Source organism: Phacochoerus africanus, chromosome 4 (genome assembly GCF_016906955.1).
Source record: "Phacochoerus africanus isolate WHEZ1 chromosome 4, ROS_Pafr_v1, whole genome shotgun sequence".
Taxonomy (NCBI): domain Eukaryota; kingdom Metazoa; phylum Chordata; class Mammalia; order Artiodactyla; family Suidae; genus Phacochoerus; species Phacochoerus africanus.
Genome location: NC_062547.1, coordinates 91,807,616 through 91,828,099, shown reverse-complemented (window position 1 = coordinate 91,828,099; position 20,484 = coordinate 91,807,616). Strand labels below are relative to the sequence as shown.

Sequence of the window (20,484 nt, the reverse complement as noted above, 5' to 3'; positions counted from 1 at the left end):
AGCTACATGGTTGCCACGGGAAACCAGGACCTGATTCAGAAAAGAAAATGCTCAAGAGACATGAAGGTCTGCAGGATTTCTTTGTTACCATTGCAAATGCCTCCTAGAAAGAAAGCTATGACAGAGAAGAGCCAAAAGCCATGAAACAAAGGTCCACCAGAAAGGACTAGTGACCTGCTAAAGTGGGCTGGACCCCAGCCTGCACCAGAAGGCACGGGCCATGTCTCACTACTACATCAAGGAGACAATCTCAAGGACTCCTCCCACAGCTAAAACTGCAGATGGTATGCAGAGGCAGAGACCTGCCTGCTTTCCAATGCCTAAAGACACTGAAAGTAAGAACCAAGCATCCACCAGGGAAGAATGAGGAGTAAGGCTCATGGTCTCAGAGTGATAATCAGAGCCCTGGGCTCTGGAAATGGACGGGCTTCCCAGATGCCACATCTACTAGCTGTGTTTCTTCAGACAGGTTATTATTTTTTCTAAGCCTCAGATGAGGTTATTTCACCACCTATCTTGAGGTAGTTGTGACAATTAAATGAGATGATATAGGTCAAGGGCTTCATGAAGTACTTCATGTTACAGGTGCAGAACCAAAGCTAAATGGCACTAAAAAATTTGTGGTACCAAGGCCACATAGTTAAGCAATAACACCTCTGAGGTAAGAATCAAGGATTCCTGTCTACTTAGTTCTTTCACAAAACAACAGAGAAACTAAAAAGGAGAAGCTAGGAACACTTTATTTAATTTATTTAACAAATAGTTATCATGTTTGTCCTGGGCCAGGCACTGTTCTAGGCACTTTAAAAAGACTAAGTCACTTAAGCGTCATAGCAACCAATGAGGCAGGCATTATTATCATCATTTTATAAGTGAGAGAAATGAAGACAGAGCAGGTGAGTGACATACCCAAGGTCACTCAGGGTCAATGGGTACTGTGTTATGACTAGGGGTTCTGAAGAAAATATATAAAATAGGAATATCATTTTACTTAGACCATTTCTCACAAAACTCATTAATTAATTACAACCTAGTTTTCTTTCTTATAAGTATTTTAATTTTCAAGACATTTAATAGACTAGATGGCATGCATATATCCAAAAATCTCCAGGTAGCCATAGCAAAACAGCCTAAAATTTCAGCCTGTGTAATATAGATTAATAAATTATCTAGCTAGCATCATTTCCACAAATTGTAAATACAATTCTATGAGATGGTGACTATCTTCCGTAAGAAAATTAGCCTCCAAATTTCTAGCGTTTCCTAGAAATTATTTTAAAATTGACTGTAAATGTCCTAAATGTCTTAAAGCATAGAGAAAATAACTTCATCTTTATTTGATTACTTTGCTCTGGTCTATGAATATGTATATCTACCCTATGGTGATACACAGTGAGATTTCAAGGTTCACAGCCTCTATACCCTCACAAACTCTAATAAAAAATTTTTAAAAAGAGGTTCCAGTGGTTCCAGAACAAGACAAAATTAAAAAATAGTTATCTTTGAAAAAAAAATCAGCAGAACCCCTTCAGTTTTTTGTTTTTTTCTTTTATTGTTATCTACGATATCCAAACTTATGAGGATACACTAGGTTTGCTCAAACAGGAGGGGGAAAAAGAAGCAGAAGTGCAGAAGTGACTCAGATATTAGAGAGAAAAAGTTGGTCAAATAGTAGAAAAGACTGAAATTAGGCAAAAATGTTATTTATTAAAAAGCAGATAGTTTAGAATGGAAATATTTGGAATTAAGAAATCATTAGGTGGGTTTTCCAGCAGACTGAACAGAGTATAACAGATTGGTGAACTAGAAGATGGGTGAGTGAGAATATGCAAGAGGAGAATCACAGGGAGGGAAAAAAACAGAAGAAACAAAAAGAGAGAGGTAAGGCATAATCGAATGTACAAAGCTACATAATTGAAGTACTGGAAGGAGAAGAGTGAAAAAATGGAGCAGAATCAATATTTAGAAAGATAATGGTCTATTTACCATTCTCCCTTGTTTCTGAAGTCATTATTATATCCTAAAGTTATGGATTTTTCCCCCCAAATCTGCTATCTGGTAAATATTCGCTTGCATTTGTGAATGCCTGCTGTCTTAGTCAGCTGGGGCTGCTATGATAAAATACCACAGACTAGGTTAAACAGCAGACATTTATTTCTTGTGGTTCTGAAGGCTAGAAAGTCCAAGATCAAGGCACCTGAAGATTTGATTCATTTTCTACTGAGAATCCTTTTCCTGGTTTGAAGATGGCTGCCTTATTGCTATAGCCTCACATGTGGAGAGAAACAAGCTCTGGTCTCTTCCTCTTCTTATAAGGATACTAATCCCATCATAGAGCCCCACCCTCATGACTTGATCTAAACCCAATTATCTCCAAAAGGCCCCACCTCCCACTACATCACATTAGGAGTTAGGGTTTCAACAGACAAGCTTTTTTTATGGGGTGCTGGCTGCAAGGGTGGGATACAAACATTCACCTCTTTACATCTGCTATGTGCACTAGGTAAAGTAGAAGAGTTGAGCCTGAAGGACAGGTATGTCTGATTCCAAAGTTTAATGACTGCTGTTTCTCCTGCACCATGCTGCATCCTCCCTCACCTAACAGCCTTTGCTCCAAAGCTAACATATTTTGTGTTCTATCATAAGGGTAAGCACACTACAGCCTCTGGCTCTAATCTAGCCCACCACATGGTTTTGCAAATAAATTTTTTACTGAAACCCAGTCATGCATATTTGTTTTTGCTGCTTTTGCCCCACCATGCCAGAGCTGAGTATGTGCAACAGACACCATACAGTCACAAAGCAAAAAGTGTTTACTCTTTGCCTCGTTACAGAAAAAAGTTTGCTGACACGTCTTAGCTCATTGAAAAAAGGAATCTGACTACGGCAATTTTTGAAGCTCTCATGGTTATTAACTTCTTTATCAACCAACCGGTTAAGTAAAGTTAACATCACTTCTTAACAATGTAAGTGATGGTGCTGGTGCTCTGGGAAGGCAGATAATGTTTGGTGCTTGGAACCAGCAGTAGGACAGCCTCAGCTGTAATGACTGATATAAATAATTTTAGATCCATAGAACAAAAAGGGCCTCCTGGGATAGTTTTAAGAATGGGGAGGTGATTAGTTCACACAGTCCATGTTCCTCAGAATTAAATCCAAAATTCTAGCTCCCTCTTATCTCTCTGATCTCCCAATATTCCTCCCCCTTGCCCATTCTCCTCTGTGCACATGGCCCTACCTGATCTTTCTGAATGACTTCAAAAAATTTCCCATCTTAGAACCTTTGCAGTGACCACTCCTCAGCTTGAACAGTTTCTTCTAATATCATTTTACCTAAGGACCTCATCTCCTCCAAGTTTTTTTTTGTCTTTTTTTTTTTTTTTTTTTTTTTTTTGTTGTTGTTGTTGTTGCTATTTCTTGGGCCGCTCCACGGCATATGGAGGTTCCCAGGCTAGGGGTCGAATTGGAGCTGTAGCCACCCGCCTACGCCAGAGCCACAGCAACGAGGGATCCGAGCCGCATCTGCAACCTACACCACAGCTCACGGCAACGCCAGATCGTCAAGGGCAGCAAGGCAGGGACCGAACCCGCAACCTCATGGTTCCTAGTCGGATTCCTTAACCACTGCGCCACGACGGGAACTCCTCCTCCAAGTTTTTGATCAAATATTACTTCTTGCACTGAGACCTACTCCGACATTACTGACAGCACAGTCCGCTTGCCTGCCCCCACATCATTTCCTATTACTTTTCCCAAAGTTGTTATCACTTTCTCTACTTTGTAATATATTCAGTTATTATGTTTATCTTTATTTTGGGTCTACTTTCTAAAAGGGCCGAGGCTTTAAGAGGGCAGGAATTATGGGAATTTTGTTGTTGTTCAGTGATGTTTTCAAAATATCTAGAAGAGTGACTGAAACATAGTTCCTGCATATCACATATTTATACATTTTTTGAATGAATGGGTGAAATTCACATCTTATCTCTGTGTCACGAAAATATTTTTAGGGCAATTTGGACTTATCATCTGGGGACTGGTCCATGTAAGTTTGACTAAGAAAGTCATTTTTCCTTTCCTTCTTTGCCATAATTATTCCTCTCTTTCCCACCCAATGAATAGAAACTATCTCCCAGAGACTTCCAGTGAATGAGATTTTCACAAGTCAAGTCTTCTAAATATTCATTAACCAATATAGTTTAACAAAACTTTTAACCCAAGTTAGCACCTAAAAGCTGGAGATTGATGTCAAGCCACTGTGGTTAACCCAGTAGTGTGGAATACTACCTTACAATAATGCATGTATATCTAACCTCAAGTTACAGTGTAAAAAATTCACAAGTTGATATCCCTCATTTGTATTAGAACTGGTTGTTCAGTCTTAGTTTTTTCCCTCCTTCAAGGGTATCATTACATTTTTCATGCCTTATTTCTATAAGTATAATACAAATACACTGAGTATCCATATATAACTTCTTGGCTTCAGATCAGGTCTGAATGCAGATACTGGCATCACACATCACATCACCAACAGCAAAGTCTTTTTCAGAGTTCTTTATGTTTTTCCCTTTCATTACACCAAGGATTAAATAACAGAATTTTCTATGCTCTAATGAAGCCATCCATTTTCGGTCTTCTAACTCATGAGAAAATTTGTTTTGTTTGAAATGAAAATAGAAACTATAAGTGCTAGCAGATTAATTCATATCTAATTGTCCATTTTTCAGTCTGTAGAAAAACCCCAGGATATTTAAGTTGAAATATTCTGCCTAGAAATTGATCTAAATGAGGCTTGATTTTCTATAGAAAATATTTCTTATTGTTCTGAACTATATTCCAAATTTCTAAGTACACATCTACTTAACCAAATTCCAAATATATCCAATTTCATTATTTAAAAATATTTCCAGAAAGAGGAGGGGGAACTCTTCTTACAATAAAAGCCTTGTATTGATGCTTAGAATAATTAAATTCTTACAGATATTAACTTACCATGTTCCCTTTTCTAGCTTTCAGATTTGAAACTACCTCTCTGGTTTAGTGAAAAATAAGCAAGCATTGTTCAAAGCACCATGTAGGGCTCAGTCACGTCGTGGATTGTGGGTATCCTAGAAACACCTCCTCTAAGATCCATCCTGGATCTTCAACCAACCAGATATGGCATAACAGAGACGAGCCCTAGGGAAAAAACTAAGGAAATGCTATTAGACCCTTCTAAATTTGCATTCATACAATTTCATTACCCATAGTATCTCAAGATGGTAGCATAATGACTTAGGTGTTAAGACCTGGAGGCAAATGGAAAAAAGTACAGAATAGCCTGTATGAATTGCCTTTATGTAAGGTGTTCTCCATTTGTAAAAGTCCATACAAAGTACAACCATTTGGACTCACAAAAATCATATATGTGCAATTGTTTAGTTGCCATCAAGATAGAGAAATGGGGACCAGATTTACTTTTCAGTTTTAAATAACTGAAAAAAATCATAAGCTATTTAAAACAATGGTTTTTAAATACCTAGTAACAGTGCTAGACAGCAATCCCTGAGAGAGAAGAACAGGTGAAGGAACTCAAAAAACCACCTTTCCACTTGAATCCCTGATAATTCGCCCTCTCCAAGCCAACATCCTCAATCACTCTTCTTTCATTTTTCAGAATATGGAAAACCATCCACTTATTCAACAAATCAGCACTGAGTTTCCAATATGGAACAGTTATGAACACTGAGAGCTAGGAAAGGAGACAGCAAGAAACAAGTAAACAACAAAATAAGTCATAAACTTTCAGCTGGTGAAGAGTGTAAAGTAAAAAATAAAACAGTAAATGTTTCTTAGAGACCAAGGACAAAGTGTGCATCTGTTTAGATGTGATAATCAGTAAAGTACTTTTTTAGAGGACATTTGAGCAGAAACCTGAAAAATGAGGGGTGGAAAGCTAGAGAAACAACATTATGGGTATAGGAAACATGACATATAACAGCCATGCGATAAGAATGAGAACGAGACAGAAAACATAGCGAGAAAATGAGTCTCGGATGGCAGGGAAGGGCCAGAGCATGAAAAGTTTTGAGGGCCATGATAAAAGCATGGTATTTTATTCTGAATGAACTTACCTTACATCTAGGAAAGTTTTGAGCAGGTGAGTGACATTAAATTTCTATAAAAAATAATTCACCTTGGCTTTCCAAAGCCCCACTCCCACCCTCATCCCAACAAGAAGGCAGAAGGGGGAGAGAAGAAGTGGACCTTCCTCAGGTTCACCTACCGTGGCCTGAACCTCGACCAGCTGTTGGACTCGTCCTATGAGTTGCCGAAGCAGCTGAACGTGGCGTTGGCCGCTGACGCACGGCCTCCGGAGGGAGGGGCACTCCCTGTTGAAACGCCTGCGTGAGGCCAAGAAGGAGGTGCCTCCCACGGAGAAGCTCCTGGTGGTGAAGACACACCTGCGTGACATGATCATCCTGCCTGACATGCTGGGCAGCATTGTGGGTGTCGACAAGGGCCAGACCTTCAACCAGGTGGAAATCAAGCCTGAGAAGATCGGCCACCACCTGAGCGAGTTCTCCATCACCTGCAAGCCGGAGAAGCATGGCCACCCACTCCTCCGGCTTCATAAACCCCATCGAGTAGCCTGCCGGCCAATAAAGACACAGACTTTCCTTAAAAAAAAAAAAAAAAAAATTCACCCTGACTTTTGTGTGGAGAATGGATTGTGTATCCCAGTAAGAATGAATACCTAGAGACCACATGGTAGGTAGTTTTAGGAGTAGAGGCAGAAATGGTGGTAGAGCAGAATAACAGCTCTAGATGTGTTGAGAAGTAATTGACTTCAAAACATACGTTTATTGGAGCTCCCCTTGTGGCAGAGCAGAAATGAATCCAACTAGGAACCATGAGGTTGTGGGTTCGATCCCTGGCCTTGCTCAGTGGGTTAAGGATCTGGGGTTGCTGTGAGCTGTGGCGTAGGTTGCATACGCTGCTCATATCCTGCATTGCTGTGGCTGTGGCGTAGGCCGGCAGCTGTAGCTCTGATTAGACCTCTAGCCTGGGAACCTCCATATGCCACGGCTGTGGCCCTAGAAAAGACAAAAAGACCAAAAAAAAAAAAAAAAAGTTCACATTTATGCTAAAGTATATGCTGCATTGCAGATCCTTTTGTAAGTACTTTCATACAATGGCTTATTTGATAACACAATAACCTTATGAGGTAGGCACTATAAATGCCCCCATTTTATGAGATGAAAAAGCTAAGGCACAGAGTAGTTAAGTAACTTGTCAAATATTATAGGCAATTAAGAGGGAAAGCCTGGAATTGACCTCAGGAATCTAGCTCTATAACGCCAATCTCTTAACTATTAACACACCTGTAGGGACTTTAGAACCCTGAGCACAGTATTTCGTTTTCTACAAGACCAAAAATCTATAAAGCCAATTTTCTTTGTAATGAAAACAAATTTACTACAGGTGTAAATATATGTACAAGTGGATTTTACCACCCAGGCCTCAAGTTGCAAAGGGAGTTAGAGTTGTTCAAAGCAGTATGCCATTGTTTGTACTGGAGAAATGCACACGGCAAAACTCGGCAGTCTTTTCTGAAATTCACAGTGGCGCATTCACCAATAGATATTAGACTATACTTTTCAAAATCTGCACCTTTTTTTCCACTCTTGTACAAGCACCATTGTAAGTGATACTACTGCAAGATCCAAGGCTTCAGATGGACAATTTAAAAGAAAAGACCAGGAGAGAAATTATATCGATAAGAAGTTTCCTTTGTGGCTCAGCGATAACCAACCCGACTAATATCCATGAGGATGCAGATTCAATTTCTGGCCTTGATCAGTGGGTTAAGGATCTGGCATTATTCTGGCTGTGGCTGAGGTATAGGCCAGCAGCTACTGTTCCAATTTGACCCCTAGAACTTTCATTTGCCTTGGGTGTGGCCCTCAAAAGGCAAAAAATAAGTATATTGATAAATATACTTAGAGCTAGACAACTTATTTTATATGTATTTATTACTTTATTATTTAAATGTTATATATTTATTATAGTGTGTAATACATAAACCACTGATGATACAATCCTATTGTTCTAATGAGACTTTTTTCCATTTAGATAAAAAAAAAATCAAGTGATAAAATTTTATAAGATAACATTCCATTTGAAAATCCAATTTTATATTTTTTAAAAGGAGTCACCATTTCTGCAAGTTCCCTGGTGGTCTAGTAGTTAAGGATCCAGTGTTGTCACTGCTGTGACATGGGTTCCATCCCTAGCCCACGAACTTCCACATGCTCTGAGCAAGGTCAAAAAAAAAAAAAGTCACTATTTCCACTAAGGTTTGTGTTGGCAGCCTCAGAGTATTAATTCAGTAAAGAAGATTAAATATTAAGAGAAGTGTGGGATAGATCATTTTCATTCTTTCTTTGATTTAGAGTTTTGTTCTGCCTTTTATTCTGAGTACATGAGGTGAATATAGATGGGCTAAATAAAATTAGACATATTAGCATGTCATAATTAACATCAAATGACAAAAAATAATTTCTGCAGACTAACTTGAAATGAGCTCTTTTGGCCCGATGCTAATTATCCATACTTTCCATTTTATTATGAACCACCAATTGCTGGAACAGACTTCAGCTGGCTTGACTTGTGTTTTAAATAATTCGTGTTTAATAATGTATTATGCATTGCACAGATATTCCTACAGAACCTAGGTTTCAATTATCTGTCACTTCAAATTACAGGTGCCCAATAATTAGTTTCTGTCACATAACCCATAATAGAAGAGACTTTTAATAGAAAGTGGACATGAGTAGATTTCAAAATTAGCCAATTTGTGTACCTTTTAATATATTTCTCTACAGGAATTAAAGGGTTGTATAGCTAACCTTTCTGAGTCTCTCTTATATGAAATAAAAGATAATGAAGACAGTGACTGCCTCAGGGATTATTCATTCACTTCACCTTTCGAGATAAAGGCATATAGTTCAGTTGTCAGGATTTTATCAGTGATCTGCTTTCAAACACCTTTATAGCCAGTCACAAATTATTTCTAAAAGCAGGGACAACTAAAGCATGGTATTAAAGAATAAAATCTGAACTCTTTATGTGACTCATGAAGACTTCTGTTGATAGTTTTCAAATGAGGGCATGTTAGGATCACCCAGGGGGCTTTAGGTCAGATTCTGTAAGAGCAGGGGAAACTGGGACGGGGAAGGAGTCCAGCCTAAGTGCGCTTTATAAATCTGACGGGTGTGGTCCGGTTCGAGACCCACTGCCCTGCACAATCATGTCCAGAGCTGCACAGCCTGTGAACTTATTAGAAATGATCAGGCCCTACCTTGGATCTACTGCATTGAAACTGGGAGCTGGGCACAATACTCTGTTTTAATAAGGACTCTGGCAGATTTTGATGCCTGCTAATGTATGAGAACCCGTGCTCCAAGCTCTTGATATTCAAAGTGGGTTTAACCTTCCGGAAACATCAGCATCACCAGGGAGCTTGTTAGAATCCCAGACCCATTCCAGACATTCTGAAGCAGAATCTGCATTTGAACAAAATCCTCAGGTGATCTGCAGGCGCTTTTGAGTTGGGAAACCCTACTCTAAGACACAGTTCCCAGCCTTGGCTGCAAACCAGAAGCAGTTGGAGAAGCTGTAAAAAACACAGATGCCTAGAGTGAGCTGAGCAGGCAGCTCCTGGTTCTTTCTCCCTATTTTAACACAGAGACCTCTTTTTTCATTGGTTTGGAATAAGCCTTCATGATGAGAAGGACTTTTCTGCTACTAGTTATCTCATCTACTGCCCTTTTCACTGGAACAGCCTCAGGGAGAATCGCAACAGCGGAAACAACAACAATAGTCTGACTTCTGCCTCTATCTATGCTTAGAGGGGTTCAAGTCATCTTTCTGGGTGTCTCAACAATCACACTGCTGTCTGGTCTGTCCCCTGCACCCCCACAGTGCCAGGAACACTCAACTTTCCCTGCTTTTCTCCCCCTAACCAAGGACAGCACTGCATGGATGGAGCAGGTACCTGTCACTTCACTTACTCTCCAGGAAAAAAAAAAAAAAAGGTAAAAGCTTTGCCTTAGTTTTCAGCTAAACCAAAAACCCCACAGAAATGTACTCATAAAATGTGATTCCTAAGAATTATCTCTTCATGGTGTATCCGACATCCGCAGATCCTAAACACTAATTAGGTCCAGTTAGGAGCCAGTGACATTGTATGAACAAACTGAGTCCCATAGGGACCAAGTCTCAAGAAGCCCCTTAGATGGTAAAAGGAGTTGCTGGGGCCTGATCTTACACCTTCGGATTTCAGGCACCTCATCTGCCTCTATTGCTCATGGTCTGACAATCACTTCTCCTCATGAATGCATCCTCTTCAAGGTCAACTCAGGATCTTTCAGTGGCATTCAGGATATGCAAGGAGCCCTCCCATCCACTTGGAGCATAAGCACTCAGTTCCCAACTCCCAAACAATTAACTGGGAGCCATAAGAACAGAAGGTTCAGCCAAAACATTGTAAATCTACTTACAATATGGCAGAAGACATGACTTTAAAGAAATATTTGAGGCAGGGAGTTCCATGGTGGTCTAGTGGTTAGGTGCTTTCACTGTTCAATCTCTGGTCTGGGAACTGAGATCCCACATTAAGCTGCTAGACACCATGGCAAAAAAAGAAAAAACAAAAAAGGATCTGAGGCAATATATTCAAGAAGAAGGATCCTTATTTACCACAGAATAAACTACTTATTGCTTGAGTACAAATATTCCTTCCTATCCCTAAACAGTTATTTCCCATTCTGAACTCACAGGCTATTTCTAGTTGCCACACAACTTGCTTTACTCTGAAACGTCTTTAATCCTGAGGCAGATCATATATGCCTTCAGGGTGTCAGTAGAGGTGTAGGATGTTCTCAGGTCATTTCTGAACAGCTGAAAACTCTCATGTTTCAGGAGCAACTACTAAAACCAGGAAAGCCTTGTGCTATTGTCAGAACAATGTAATAAAATCTGAAATGAATCCAAGAAATTAACTAGGATGGTTCCTGGAGTATAGATCCTGCTCAGAAAATATTTGTCGAATGAATGTAAAAGTAAGTACACAGATAAATAAATGCATGCTTTTACATTTGTAGCCTAAATTTAAATAAATGTTTAAGGGTTGTGAAAATTTGGAGTACATTATTTCCATATTTTTTTTTCTGCTACATTTTCTTTGAAGCAAGAAGCTGGCTAAGTTAGATATTTTATTTAATCTCAACATTCACTTCAAAAATTCAGACTCACATACTTACATAAACAGTCTCAGCACACGTGATAAAAGCATATCAGTGACTACTATGAATGCTGTAATACCGGCTGTATCTGCAAATTTCATGTAATAATTTCTTGATCTCCGGGATCAAGTTAAATGGCTGCATGGAGATTTGTTCACATATTGCTGGAAAGCCACCTCTAGTTCTGTTCTAACAGCAAATATTTACTTTGGTGAAATAGCCAAGAGTGAAAGTCACAATGGACTGACATTCAGCGTGAAATGATGCTGACATTCACTCTGGCTCTGCAGGCTTAGCTAGACATAAATTGCAGCTGTATTTTTCTAAACATTCATGAGATTTTCTAGAAATCCAAACAGCCTGTCTAAATTGTCACCTGCTAAACCATTCAGCCACTAACTTAGGGCGTAGACAACAGCAGATGGCATATTTCTGGAGCAAAGAATGGTGAGAGACAGAGAGACCAATGGCTTCACATTTTTCTTTTGTTGTTCTCAGCTTCTGATGCTGCTAATTAATAGAACTGCCCAAGGAACAGAACAGGCTCTGGATGGTACCTCAGGCAAGGAGACAAGGAGTTTCAGTCCTAGTTTCACTATGGCATTATTAACATCATCCCACTGACCATGGTTTCAACAGGTCAGTGGGATGATGTCTCCTTAGGTCTCCTCTACCTAAGGAGAGACAACCAGATGCATCACTGAGATCCAGAGTCAGACTTTCTGGGTGCACATCCTGCTTATGCACTAGATTTGGGGCTCTCGGTGCACTCTCCCTGTGCCTCTGTATTGCCATTGGTAAATAGGAGGGACGATGAAATCGATGTGAATATTAACAGAGGTGATTTAGGCATTCATTTAGCATGTGTATTGAGTGCCTGCTGCACGCCAGGTTCTATTGCAGGTGTTAGGGACATGGTGATGATCAAGACAGAGGAGTCCCTGTGCTCACAGAGCTTATGTTCTCATGAAAGAAAACAGATGGGGATTCACCTATGAGAGTGACTGGCACCCAATAAATAGTACCTTCGACACATAGTTATTGAGCACCCTTTGGGGCCATGTGGGTAAGAACATAGTGATCTCAAGCAAATATTCTCTTAAATGTTTACTTTCCCCTTTGTGTTTTTTGAAAATTTCCCACGCATTTACAATGAGCAGGGATTATTTAGGTAGTAAATTAACAGCAAAGGAGCAATGACATAATTTAACAAATACCTAAAAAGAGTTTTCATGGTGTCTAATAGATAGAATTATGATTCAAGTAATGATTCAACAAACATGAATTGCCTACACTGTTTTCAGCCCAGAGGCATATTTTCCAGCTTCAGCACCATGTCCCATTCATGCTCAATAACTTCAGCATCTCTCACCCTTTGGTCCATTCTCTATCCTGAGCGTCCTCCTTTGTGGATGGATAGGACCATTATTTTTGTGTTATCAAGCCCTCATTTAATTAAAAAGCACTCTAAACGCTTTTCATTCTTATACAATCAGAAGGTCCCAAGCAACTGATCTTTGTCCATTGGTGGTGAGCTTCACATATTGCTCAGTGTTCCAGGTGAACTTGTCTTGTCTTTTTAGCATATATGCTTTGTAGTATTTCTATTTCCCCTCATGCTGTCTACTAAAGGTTGTAATTAGTATTTTCCTTTTATGCTCCTTCATAATCAGAGCAGCATCAAATCCCAATTCCTGATTTTTAATAACATGTTTTGGCTCTACCAAGATTAGTACAACCTCTAAAGCCCCAGCAAGTCTTCTTCTTAAGACCTTTTCCAAAAAGCATGGTCTTGCTTTTATTACTGTTGTATTATTCTCACTCTTTCAGATTTACTCAGCTCAGTTTTTTCTATTTGTTTTACTGGGTTACTTTTTTCCCCTTGCTTATGTTGTTCATTTTTAATTTCCAAATTACTCATGTAGCTCTATATATCCTTATACAAAATAAAAAAAAAAAATCTGTTAATTCACCTCACATCCTAAGGAGAAAAGATGCCATGTTAAAGCTAAGTATGCCACATATTACACAATGAAGATATTATTATTATTATTATCATTATCATCATCATCATTATTTGCTTTTTTAGGGCTTCATCTGTGGCAAATAGAAGTTCCCAGGCTAGGGATCGAATCGGAGCTACAGCTGCTAGTCTACACCAAAGCCAGAGAGAGATCTGAGCCCCGTCTTCAACCTACACCACAGCTTATGGCAACACTGAATCCTTAACTCACTGAGCAAGGCCAGGGATTGAACCCACATCCTCATGAATCCTAGTCGGATTCATTAACTGCTGAGCCACAAAGGGAACTCCGACGATGAAGATTTTATAAGACAGCCTCTGTAAACAGATGTCCCCAAGTTTAATTTTAAGAAATTGCACTTCCTGTAGTGCTTAAACAATATTCCCAAGACTACCACTTTTTGTTCCTTGATAAAACAATTTTTAATGTTAGCAGGCTCCTTTCCTCGAATGTTCCTGGCACCATGCCCTCTTCCATAAATCCACCTTACTTGTTGTTCTGACCCAGCCAGTCTTCTGCTACCAGGCCTATGACTCCAGGCCACCTCATGTCACTTGTACCTGACTTACTAAGATGGCCACTGATCTGCCCTCATCCCACAGGAGGGTGCGGCCCAGCCCTTAATTCTGAAAAGCTCAGTTAAGCCCTACCTTAACAAAACTATGCTGAGGACCAGAGAAAAATGTCAAGATTTCTAACACAGCTAAGTAACCCTTAAAACTGTGCACAGTGTCAACCACTTATACCCTTTACAGGCCCCTCCACGGGTCACTAGTATAGGTTTCTCTTCATTTCAGCACATCTGCTACCAGGTTGCTGAAACCAGCTTCCTTCTTCAAGAAAATTCTGTCGATAATTTTCCACTCCTTGGAATCAAGAGCGTAGAGAAAATAAACAGAATGTTACTTAAAGTAAAAATTTACTGTAACAATAGAACATTTTGTATGAGAAGATAACATCTACTTTTTTAGTGCAGATCAACTCAGCTCCTCCTTTTACCAATTCATTCCAAAGTAGGAGTTTGGTTTTAAATTTGCATAACTTACAGACCCCCAGGAATGGTTCCTCCAAAAACAAAGGGGTGGGGGAGGCTTTTCTGAAAGATAGAGTCGTATCTCTATCCAGAGAAACAAAGTGGTCTGGCAGCTTTGAAAAAACAATCTCCCTTCCTTTCTCATCCCACTTTCTGCATGTGTGATCATAAAGTTTCAAAAACATTGGCCTTTAGTCTCCAAGAAAGTCATGTACATATACAACTTGTCACCTCTTCTTTTCTTTGCTTCTTATAATAAGACAAGCATTGAATACTGAACTTGTGATTTCAAGCTGAGGAGTATCACATTTAATTTTGGAAATTCAAGCCAGAGAACACAGCCTCAGGACCAAGCAGTCTGCAGTGTGGGTATGATTATGCATAGCTGATGCCAAAAAAAAAAAAAAAAAAAAGGCTGGCAATTGCAACAATCACATGTTTAGCATTTAGTGGTTAAGGAAGGACTAAAGATGTAATCTTATAAAAACCCACAATAAGATGCTATGGAAGAAACCAGGAGAAACAATGTGGTTGCTTCCAGACAGTAATAGAGCATGCCCATCCGTGATTGATACAGACGGGTTATTTCCATAATTTTCCTGAAGAAATGGATCTAAAAACACTTAGTCAGGAATCCAGCAATAAAGAGATGACAAAATCAAACTGGATAAGTTGAAGAGAGTTTAACAAAAGGTTATTTGCACAAGTGGGCAGTCCAAGGAAATCACAATTTACAGTGCAGTACCTCTGGGCCAGGAGAGTGGAGAGCTCTTCCTACCTCAATCTGGAAGGGTCAAGGTGAGAGAGCATTAGGGAACCAGGGGCAGAGAGGGCTATGTGGAGATGGGCGCCTGCAAGGAGCTAATGGTTTTGCTATAGGGAGAAAGGCAGCCAGGGGCAATTCCATAGGATGTGGAGGGAACCAAGGGTACACACGCAGTGAAGTCACTCTCCTTTCCAGCTGTTCTGATCTCCTACATTGCTCCTCATGGCTGAATCCAAGAGGAATAGACTATACAGTCAATCTCCAAGGGCATGAAGCAGGAGAAGGGCAGAGAATACAGGGGTAAACCTATATGTCATTAAATCAGAGAATATTTCTGGTCTTCCATTTTTACCTTGTACACAGTTGCTACAAGGGGAGCCTGACTTCTAATCTTCAACTGCATAGAAAGCCAAACTGATCTAATTAGAAGAAAAAAACTAAAACTCAAATTTAATTGATTAAAACTTAAATTAATTAAATTTAATTACATTGATTTACTTAACATTTCTAAATCAATTCTTCCATTCTCAAGTACGTAACATCTAGAATAGTTGTGTCCCCCCCAAAGCATTTTGCTAGGCATGTAAAACTTTTATTTTGTAAGCAAGAGCTTCTGAAGAATTTTGAGCTGTAGAATGCCAAGCTCTGATTAGTACCTTTGAAAGAATGTACAAATTTTAAACTGTAGTAGTTTAAAAGATTAATTTCAAAGTGATCTATCTAGAGACAGTAATACTATGTGAGATACTGAGGACTGGGGATAGAGATGACAGATGTGAGAAAATTTTGGAGGTAGAATGGATAGAATTTAGTGCTTGATTGAATTAGGGCATTAAATTAGGAGTCTAGGATGACACTTAGACTCCTAGTTAAAAAAAAAAAATGTGTAGATAATTAGTGGAAGTGGTAGATTAGTTCAATTTGGGACATATAGAACTTAATGTACCTTCAAAATCCAACCAGCTGGATATATACCCTTCACACAAAAGGAAGAGACATGGTAAATTACAATGTAGGAATGAGTTAAGACTCCTGGTTGTGACTGAAATCAGGTTAAGATGGAAAGTAGAGCAAAGAGATGCCAAGAATAGAGGCTTTAGCACAAGTTTGAGAAATCAGATCACTTCCTGCTTTTGTGCCATTGATAATCTTTCCCATTGGACAGTAAATTCCAAGAAGGATGGGGACTTGGCGTACATTGTTTATTATAATAGCATCCCCAATATCTAGCGTAGTGCCTGGCACATGGTTAAGTCTCCATATATATTATGAATGAATGATGAGTTCAGTCTGGCTAACGGCATTGGAGAGGGTGATCTGATTTAGGAACTGGAGTGATTTAGAGAACAATTCACTCTAAAGGATTCTCCCACATAGACCTTTTTTAGGTCTCCCCACTGAATCCGAAGTTCCCCTTGGCTAGCTATTGCTGAGAGGTTATATCTTTTCTGCCCCAATTTCTCAGTGTTCAAATTTGACTTAATTCTTTCAGTTCAAATTTTGTTTCAGGACTGTCCTTTAAGAAATGATTTTTTTTTTTTTTTGAGATTGTATTAACTAGTTTATTTTGGCAAGAATTGGTATATTTTAATTTTTTTAATTTTTTTTAAAAATTTTCCCACTGTACAGCAAGGGGGTCAGGTTATCCTTACATGTATACATTACAATTACATTTTTCCCCAGCCTTTCTTCTGTTGCAACATGAGTATCTAGACAAAGTTCTCAATGTTATTCAGCAGGATCTCCTTGTAAATCTATTCTAAGTTGTGTCTGATAAGCCCAAGCTCCCGATCCCTCCCACTCCCTCCCCCTCCCATCAGGCAGCCACAAGTCTCTTCTCCAAGAGAAATGATTGTTTTTAACCATACTGCTTGATTCAGTTTTCATTGTAGAGAAAGCTTTTCTTACTTTTTTCTTGTATAACCAGAAGCCCATTCGAAATTTGGAAAATAAACATCAACAAATTCATAAACACAGATAATGTACTAAAAAATCTAAAAACACTTTAAGGACAGTAGATCTTAAAGCAGTGGTCTCCAAATCAAGGTTGCTTACCCTGGGAGTACCCAAGACTTTCCAGGGTGGTACATGAGCACACAAAAGAGGCAATGTCCAGAACTTCAACTTTTATTTGGCCTCTCTCCTATAAAATTCATCTAAGAAGATGCCTGTGGTGGAAGTTACTGGATTTACTTTTGCATTTTCTTTACACCAGTTCACATAAGCTTGAGAATTCTTCAGAATCATCTGGAGTGCTTGTGAAAAACCCAGGTTGCTCTCCTTATTCCCCAAATTTCCATTTCAGTATGGTAGGGTCTGAGGATTTGCATTTCTTACAAGTTCCTAGGTGACACTAATGCTGTTGTTTCAGGGAACAAGTTTTGAAAACCAAAGGCTTTAGACTTCCACTTTACAAAACCCAACCACCACATCGAACTACCTTTCATCCATCCTGAGCCTTAGGATACATTGACAAGAGATGTAAAAACTGTGTGCAAACAAAAGGACAAATCAAAATGAATGATTCTGAAGACAGTGTATAAATCAAATCCAAAAAAGTCAATTTTGATAAATTGTTTATCAAAAAAATTTAAGAAGGACTTCACTGTCAACTAAAAGGTAATCGGAATTTTTTTTTCTTTTTAGGACCGCACCTGTGGCATATGGAGGGTCCCAGGCTAGGGGTCAAATCCTAGCTACAGCTGCCAGCCTATGCCACAGCCACATCAATGCCAGACCCAAGCCACATCTTCGACGTACACTACAGCTCACAGCAACACCAGATCCCTAAACCACTGAGCAAAGCCAGGGATTGAACCTATGTCCTCATGGATGCCAGTCAGGTTCATTAACTGCTGAGCCACGACGGGAACTCTGAAAATAATTTTCGACAGACCACTGTGTGGTTTTCAGCATGTAATTCAGAAAGAAGTAAAAAAATGTGTAGCACTGCATAATAAAATGATCATTTCTATATACTTATTGACCTAAGTTTTCTCAATGTTTACATCCATAAAAACAAAATAGAAATAGAATTGATGCTAAGCCATGACATACTCTAGTTTATAGTAATATTTATTCATTCAAATGTGAATTGGGAAAAATAGCCCTAATCATCTCATTGAGATATATTTCTAATAAAATCTTATAATTTGTATAATTAGCTTTCAAAGTTTGTAAGAGTGTAATATTTTGATCAACTGTATACCTGTAAATTACAATGATAACTCGATCCAGGAGAAGATTTTAACTTTACACCTTTATGTTCATATTTATAGGAAAAAAAAAATTTTCAACTTGACAGTACAAATTTTGATGTATATACGTTGCTAGCTTAATCAGTATAAGACTTTCAAGCATATAAATGCATAATATTTGGAAATTATCCCATGGGGGAACTGAAACAAAAATACAAGTCCAAAAATGAGAAAAGAAAAACATAAAATTTCTGTTAAAAGAGTATTTTTCTTCAGTTTTTTTTTAGATGGATGTTACTGGAAATCAAACAAGTATGACATTTAGAGCTCAATAAATATATTTAAGAGTGGTGTCATATGTTTATTTAGGAATGAAAATATTTTTAAAATGCCAAAATGAAATACTTTACAATTGTTATCTTTTATGATAAAATATATTTTAGTTGACAACTTAAAATATGATAGGCATATAGTTTAAAATTTTATTTTAAACACTATCAAAAATGATTTAAGGCTTAATTATTGCCTTAAGGCAATCACCTTTTCATCTTAAGCAGGGATCGTCTGATGGACTCATACAGAATTCTGAATTAAATTCCTATTAAAACCCAAGTTTTGCTTATTCTGTAAACATCTCAACAAAAACCATTCTTGTTCTTGTTTGGCATTTGCTCTTTCTTGTCCAGCTGGGATCCAAACATACAGAAATGAGTAATAATGAGAAAAGATTATACAATCATGAATGACTCATTCAAAGACTTTTATAAACACTCTATATAGACTTGTTTTAGAAAAGAGTCATTTGGGTGAATTCTGTTTTGTTTAGCAAATGGGAATTGCAGCACAATAAAAAAAAAAATATGTGCAAATAGTACAAAACATTACTGCCTGCCTTTTTCTTCAAAAACCACTTCACTGCATTTGTAATACTGAGAAACGTAAAAAGAAATGCATTAAAAATGCTGAGGTCATCAATAAGTCTTTAGCCACTTGATAAAAAACTATTTTGCTTTTACCTAAAATTTATTTTCTCTTGGAGATTCTTTTCTTGGGAGACACTCACAGACAGGCCATGCACAAAATCAACTCTGAACTTTTTTGTAAACTATTATATTTTTTCTGTCCATTTTCAAATTCTATAATTTTATTTTGCATGATATGTGACTTCTGGACTATTAGCTCAAGACTAATCCATTTCCTATTTCCTGTGCAGTACTGAAATTTCACCTAAGATCAGCAAAGTTCTATTTGCTTTCACATTAAAATGATGTATTCCTCTCTATACAATCTCTCACAGCTCTTTTCCATTTCAGCCACCCCCAGAAGACCACCCCTTTGTATACAGCCTCCTATGGTAGGGGCATGTTCTTCCCCTGAAATGCAACCTATCCTTTAGAATTTACTAGGAAAGCATCTCTGGCTGACTTTGAGTAGTGCCAAGTCTCCTTTAACTTTTCATGGTTCCAATATTGTGGATAATGGAACATCCTATAGACTTCATTATTTGCACCTAGATCAATCAGAATTTATTTGATGATTTATAAACATCAAATAAGGGTACACAGGCGTAAGTAACACAAATTCTTATATACTCTCTTGGGTTATTTCTGTTTACAGCTCTGGATAAAGATAAGACAGATCGCACAATGAAAGGAAAAATCTCAGCAAGAAAAAGAATCTCTTTTGCATCTATTCATGCCCGACTTCCCATATATTTTTGACATTCCAAGAAAGAAATCTCAAAATAATTTTCCACTCACCTTTGTCCTTTGTGATATCTTCTATACAACTGCAGGATATATAATGGATTTGTTCTTCCAAGTTACTAATAAAGATATTGAATCGAATGTGCTGGAAAATAACTCCCATAGGATGCTTCCAGTATAAAAATTTTATATTGACAGAGATCTGTCTAGTGTATTGACTGCTGAATCTCCAGGGCCTATTATAGTGCCTGATACATAGTGAGTATTAAGTAATAGTGAACAAATGAAAATAAAGGGATGGATGAGTATCTGGATGGATAGGAACTTGGTGTTTTTGATATCTTCTGGTCATTTTTTAGTTATGAGCTTCTAGCCAGTAAATTAACCTCCTAAATGTATAATAATTGGGAACATGATATTATATATATATATATATATATATATATATATATATATATATATATAGGCATCCT

At 38.2% G+C, this 20,484-nt stretch overlaps 1 protein-coding gene across 1 annotated transcript; it reads left to right on the top strand.

Annotated features, from left to right (window-relative positions):
* The first annotated feature begins 220 nt into the window (after nucleotides 1-220).
* LOC125124700 (40S ribosomal protein S15-like) lies at nucleotides 221-13,873 on the top strand. Its single transcript, XM_047774728.1, is given in 5 exon segments — nucleotides 221-335; nucleotides 4,008-4,042; nucleotides 6,188-6,333; nucleotides 6,335-6,623; nucleotides 13,745-13,873. Coding segments are annotated over 5 exon segments (714 nt in total).
* The last annotated feature ends 6,611 nt before the right edge of the window (nucleotides 13,874-20,484 follow it).